A 6,936-nucleotide genomic window follows, 5' to 3' on the forward strand; every position below is an offset into this window, starting at 1 on the left:
GTCTTTATAAGCACACAGAACTCCCCTGCATGGTGTATGCTTAGTAAATGGTTATGACAACTTGATAAAAAAATTAAAAAAAATGAATACCATTTTAATTGTACATCTCCCATGCATGTATCTGCTTGGCTGCATAATACAAATGGGTGTGCTCTGTGCAGTCCTGTTGTATTTATCGCTGTATATATTGTCACACATAGACAATAATGCCAATGGTACCTGGTGGAGTAAAAATTACTCTGATCAACAATTGATAATCTGAATAACTAATCGATAAAGGATAAATTTATATACACTGATTCTTTCACTATACCTCTGACATTATGGAAATTTTCTATGCCATGGCAGAGGCACATACGAATCACTAGTTACCACAATTTGCTGTTTTGATTTCTTTACAGAACCCTATAAGATTGAAACTATCAAAGCAGCTAAAGTGGCGTGGCAGGAAGACCCTAGATTCAAGGACAGCAGCTCTGAAGAAGAGGAGGAGGAGGACACAACTGTACCAGCAGCCAATACAAGGTGGTGTCCCTATCCTGAAGGCCTGAAGTTATTGTGCAGATGCTCTTGTCTTAATTCCCCATCCACTTGAATCTTGACCTGTAAATAATCACACTCCCTGCAGTAAATGTGTGCCATGTGTTTATGGGTCTCGTATCTGCACCATTTAAAATGCTTAGTTTGATAATTCAGCCTAAAACAATAGTAGACGAGATAAGTCTGTTGCTGTCCCTGTCCGGATGCTCCTTGCCCCAGTTGACTAATGGGTCTCTCAGATGTGTGTACATAGGGAGAGACCTGTCAATCACCTGGAACAGGGCAGGAAAATCCAGCTTGGGACCACATTGAATGAATCTGATCTCTTTCTATGTTCTTCGGCTTGATTTTTCTAATTGTTCTCTCTGAAATGCTCGAGCGTTTCAGAGAATCATATATCTGGCTGCAATCGTGCCCGTAGTTAGGGCAGAATGAAGTGAGTGACAGGTTCCCTTCAAGTGGACTTTTTTTTTTTCTGAAAACTGCAGCGTACTAAAACCGTCTTTGTGGCAGAGCAATTCCTCACTGTGTGCCCATCATGTGTTTCAAGGACCTGGCTGGCTCAGTTCTCCTAACAGAGAAGGGGGTTGACTTAGCCATTAGAGTGAGCCAGACAGCCAACCCCCTTCATACATGTCACTGTCACATGGTGGGGGTGTGGGTCGAAGCTCCCTGACACCATGTTGGAACATCACCATTTAACAAAAAAGCTAAAAACTTCAGGGATGATGACACAGGGAGTGAAACTGAGTAATCGGTAACTTTTTCAAAACTAAAATCATATTAGTAAGTTTATATTTGAAAACCGCTGACCTTTTTTATATTTTCGGACCATCCCATTAAACTGTGTAGAAGATATGTGCCATAGAGAGGAGTAATGTGAACATTTCATTATTTCTTCCTCTTGTAGCTCGCACTTGGAGAGGAGCAGCGGCATCAGGTTTTTCTTTTTTGTGAAAGGTGACACGCGGTTAAAAGGTAAATAAGCTAATAACGTATTAACAGGATATATAATCAGTCACTTGCTATATATCCTACATATTCCTTTAGGCTATAACTTTTCTGCTGGTCCATTGGCTTTTGTTAGCTGCAATTCCTTTCTAAGCATAATACTTTAGCTAATGGGTAATTTTTCCCTATATCCTATGTATATACAGAAGGTCCAAAGATGTTCATCCGATCATCAAAATCTGAGCAAAAGGCAAAAGACTGGGATCACATGAGAGACAGCATTATGGAGGTAAGGATTAACCCCCAACTCAGTTTTTGCGGGGTTTTTTAATTCACCTGACTTGTGGTATTAGCTTCCGTTCTTTGGGGCCAAATTTATTAAAATGATGCATACAATTCATGAATTTGGCGCAACATTTACAAATGGGTGCTTTTTTTTTTTTTTTTTTTGCTGTCTTGAACAGTTTTTGTATTGTGCCAACATTTTTGTGTACAGAGAAATATACGTGGGGGAGGGAAGTAAGGGGCAAAAGTAATTATTGCTATAAAGTAACAAAATAAGGTTCTTACCCGCCCCTACTGTTCCAGTGCCCCCTCTGCTGACTTTGTGTACACGGCTGCAAGGGTGACTTATCATCTACAAAACATGACTGCTGCACTCAATCAATCGTGCTGAGATGGACAGCATGAAACAACTGAGATCAGTTATTGGTTGCAGCTGTCACATGTTTTAGAAAGGTATTACTTTAGTTTAAAAGTCTATTTTGTTGTTCAGTGGGTAATGTGGCATCCACAGTCGCCAATAGTCCATAAGGATTATAAAATCTACTCTGGTTTGGAATAACTGTTGCATACATTGCTTATACAGCAGGTGAAATAATTATTGAACACGCCACCTATTTTCAAAGTTAATATATTTCTAAAGTTGCTATTGACATGAAATTCTCACCAGATGTCGGTAACAACACATCCAATCCACACAGGCAAAGAAATTAAACAACAGATGTCCATAAACTGTGTAATAATGAGAACTGACACAGGGAAAAAGTATTGAACACGCTTACTGAAATTTAATACTTCATACAAAAGTCTTTGTTGGTGATGACAGCTTCAAGGTGCCTCCTGTATGGATAAACTAGTTGCATACATTGCTCAGATGTGATTTTGATCCATTCTTCCACACAAAAACTCTTCAAACCCTGAAAGTCCCTGGGCTCCTTCTATGAACTCTGAGCTTTAGCTCCTTCCATAAATTTTCTACTAGATTCAAGTCAGGTGATTGGCTGGGCCATTCTAGCAGCTGTATATTCTTTCTCTGAAACCAATTGAGTGTTTCCTTTGCTGTGTGTTTTGGATCATTGTCTTTGCTAAATTATCCACTCTTGTTTCATCTTAATCTTCCTGGTAGATGGCAGAAGATTTTTATCAAGAATGTCTTGGTACATTTATCCATTCATCCTTCCTTCAATTATATGAAGTTTGTCAGTGCTGTATGCTGAAAAACAGCCCCCCACCATGATGCTGCCACCTCTAAACTTCACTGTTGGTATGGTGTTTTAACATGGTGTATATTGTAGCATCCTAAAAGTTTTAATATTGATCTCATCTGACCAGACAATATTCTCCCAGTATTTCACAGGCTTGTCTAAATGTTGTTGAGCAAACTTTAAATATGCTTGAACTTTCTTTTCGTGTAGCAACGGAGTCTTGTGTGGTGAGCGTGCATACAGGCCATGGAGATTGAGTGCATTACTTATAGTTTTCTTTGAAACAATTGTGCCTACTGATTCCAGGCGGCCTTTCTGTAGCTCTCTACAGGTGGTCCTTTGACAACTGGTATAATAATTCTTTTCACTCCTCTGTCTGAAATCTTGTGGGGAACACCTGGCTGTGGCCTGTGTGTGGTGAAATAATGTTCTTTCCACTTCTGGATTATGGCCCTAACAGTGCTCCATGGGACCTTCAGTAGTTTAGAAACTCTTCTGTCAATGCCATCAGTATGTTTTGCAACAATAAGGTTGCAAAGGTCTTGAGACAGCTCATTGGTTTTACCCATCATGAGATGTTTGTTATGTGGCACCCTGGTAATGAGACACTTTTTTTAAAGGCCATCAGTTGAACCAGCTGATATTATTTTTCACTAAGTGGCAGGATTACTTTCTGATATTACTGATGATTTCAGCTGGTGTCTTAACTTTCCATGGCTTTTTGCTCCTCTCCATGTGCTCAATAGCTTTTTCCAGTGTCATTGCTTATTATTACACATAATTTATGGACTTCTATGGTTTGATTCCTTTGCCTGTGTAGATTGCATAGGTTGTTACCGACAATGTGGTGAGAATTTCATTTCAATAGCATCTTTACAAATATATTTATTTAGAAAATACTTATTTCACCCGCTGTAGAAGCATTAGCAAATGTTGATAATCTTGCAAGGCCGTATTGTAGGCAGGAGTCAAAATTCGTTCCCTCATTTGGTCATTACATCTTGTAGCACATTAATTTGCAGAGCAGGTTGTGAAATTGCTCTTGTTAAGATCTCATTATTACTTAGCACTACCTTCATTTATAATCATAAGTATAGACAAGCAATTCATGGTGAATTGAATTTGCCTTGAATTGTCCAAAAAAAAAAAAAAAAATTGTATGCACCAGAATCTGATTAGTATTTTTTTTTCTCTCGCTATGGCTCACTAGACCTCAGTGACAGTGTGAGGCCTAGTGAATATATGTTTATGGAGGAATACTGATTATAAAAATTATACTTTATTGTAAATTACATTAAAATGTTTTATCCAGAATAAATGTGACTTTGGGCATAACTATTGAATCGTCCCAAGGTACATTGCAAATTTATTAACGACCATAGTTGTGCACCAAGTCACATTTATTCTTGGTGAAATTTTTTTTTTATTGTAAATTACAATTACGTATAATTTGTATAATCTGTTTCCTTCCACACATGTTTAACTGGATGCGATAAGATTGAGACTTAATTAATACTTTATTACTAAGTCCATAAATATTAATTGTGGGGCCTAATGAATGGAAGACCCAGCTGGAAAGAAGACGGTATAAGAGATGGTCTGAGGACAGGCAGTGGCGGGACAGGTAAAATGAGGGATGAGGAAAGGTAATAAGATTTCTTTTTAACACCTTCCTGGCTGGATTAATTCATTTTAATTGAGCGAATATACCTGAATCGAATTTTTAGAGACATTCTCAACACCAGTCATAGTTATATGCACCGTGATGATATCAAAGTAACTGCAGTGTGGAATTGGTGTTATTGAAACATTAATTTGTAATGTATTGATTTCTTTATTAAATACTTTGGTTAAGTCTCTGAACAATGTGGAAATAGTGTTTTCTGCTCCAAAACAAAGGTTCTTATATAGTTGCTGCTTCTCAGTTGGCGCACAGTTTTGCTAGGTTAGAACCAATTCTCATCTACCCCGTGTGCCATCATCATCCTCGGATAGGACCTTTTGGTTTTCTATAATGGAGTTGTCTTCAGGATTCCATTTATATTTAATTCCATAATTGTGACTGGATTTCAGTTTAATTTTTTCTTTAATTGTAAACATGTCATTGATCAGCCAACACTGGTTTATCTGATCTCCTTTTTATGGTGGACATAAAAATCTTCAGTTGCTGGTAGCACATCCCTTTTTACATGAGAATGTGCTTCCAAAAATGCATACTGAATGGGGATGAATGATAACAGTAACTGCTTTTCGTCCCCATATTGTTTGCATTGAGCCAATAATTTCTCCATGTAACTAAAGTAAAACGGATGCCATTTGACTTGCATTTTTGGTAGAAAATCTGCTCTTGTAAAATGACTCTTAGGGCAGAGACAGACTGCCGTGTAACTCGTGCAATGATCGCATCGCACTGAACGGACTGGCCGGCACCTCTCCTGACATGGGCATGATAGTGTTTTCTATGCAGCTGTCAAGTTCAGATCAGGAGAGCAGACAGCCAGTACGAGGCTTACGATGCGATCCTTGCACGAGAATTACGGCAGTCTGTCTCTACCCTATGACTGATATTGGTCCAATTGGACGGAACAGGCCTAAAGTCTGTACAATTAAAAAGCACCGTTAGGAGGCTGTAAATATTTCCTTATAGCTTGAGTTGGTGATGGCCAAAGATTCAAGTAAGGGGGAATTGTATCAAGATAACCTCTGAGGACTCGGCAGCATTTCAGCCCATCGTTCTGATAATACCGGCATATTGGATTTATTATTTTAAGTAAGCAGATGTATTTCTTTATTAGTATGCATTGCTTGTATAGCGGTATCTTATTCCACAGCTCTTTACAGACCTCATCATCACTGCCCCCATTGGGGGGCTCACAATCTAATTTCCTTATCAGTATGTCTTTGGAGTGTGGGAGGAAACCAGAGAACCCGGAGGAAATCCATACAAACTCCTTGCAGATGTTGTCCTTGGTGGGATTTGAACCCAGGACCCTAGTGCTGTAAGGCTGCTGTGCTAACCACTGAGCCACTGTGCTGTCCTGATGTATCTTGCTGTCATGCAGTTTATTGCTGTTAGTTCTCATTTATTACTATTTGTTCTTTCTTGCTGTAGGAATGCAGGAAAAGGCACAAAGATGCGAAGAGGAAACTGAAAACCAAGCAGTAGCCTGACCCTAGCACAGTAGTCCGGTCTCTCGTGCATATACATAGGAGACACTACTGAGGAATTACTTCACATCACAAAACAATGACCTGTAATCTGTTATCTGTATAACCATAAAACTGCTTCCTGTGGAAGAAATCACACAGACATCAATATTACAAAGACTTTATTCCTTTATTTAAATGGACTGCAAACGTGTAACAAAGAAAATATTGCAGGCTGAGATACTTTTCGTAAAGTATTTTTTGATTGATATTTCAAAAATTTCTATTTTGTGTTCTTTATCTGTGAATAAAACTTCCAAAGTATATTCCATTTTGTTTATGCGTGTTTTTAGCTATGTATTTGCAATTTGACACTCAGAGCAGATATCGCTTGGTTGAAGGAACAGTAGTAGTAATTGCAGACCGCATTGTAGCCCTGAGGGACGAAATGATTCCTCTTTATGTAACTTGAAACAACACCTTTGCATTTTAAACACAAGAGAAGAGGGCGGCTAAGTGTTAGAAGATTATAACTGCCCTAGAAACTTGTAAGATTTAGGAAAATCCTGTAAGAAACTTGCTTTAGTTCATATGAAAACTGCAATATTTGTAAAGAATTATCTTTCAGTAAGGGAACAATCCCAAACATTTAACACGTTATTCAGGACTCATTTATTTATCTTTTTCCTAGTGCTGTGCAGCCCTGCTCCGATCTCTTCTAGCTCAGAGCGATTGTGGGCTGATCATGCTGGTGATTCTTAAGCTTCCTGTGATGCAACGGGGTATTGCTGCTGACTACATGTTGATTGGC

General features: G+C 38.6%; 1 protein-coding gene across 3 annotated transcripts in view; it reads left to right on the top strand.

Moving 5' to 3' along the window:
- NOL8 (nucleolar protein 8) overlaps positions 1–6,451 on the top strand; it is a 40,089-nt gene extending 33,638 nt beyond the window's left edge. For all 3 annotated transcript variants that reach the window (XM_073644324.1, XM_073644325.1, XM_073644326.1), the window contains exons 14-17: positions 402–525; positions 1,451–1,518; positions 1,698–1,780; positions 6,091–6,451. In XM_073644324.1, coding sequence (XP_073500425.1) covers positions 402–525; positions 1,451–1,518; positions 1,698–1,780; positions 6,091–6,144 — 329 coding nt within the window. In that variant the 3' untranslated portion in view covers positions 6,145–6,451. The remainder of the gene's footprint in view (positions 1–401; positions 526–1,450; positions 1,519–1,697; positions 1,781–6,090) is intronic.
- Positions 6,452–6,936: the final 485 nt, after the last annotated feature.

This window comes from Phyllobates terribilis, unplaced genomic scaffold (genome assembly GCF_046119375.1).
Source record: "Phyllobates terribilis strain yellow unplaced genomic scaffold, ASM4611937v1 Scaffold_8__6_contigs__length_399053987, whole genome shotgun sequence".
Classification (NCBI taxonomy): domain Eukaryota; kingdom Metazoa; phylum Chordata; class Amphibia; order Anura; family Dendrobatidae; genus Phyllobates; species Phyllobates terribilis.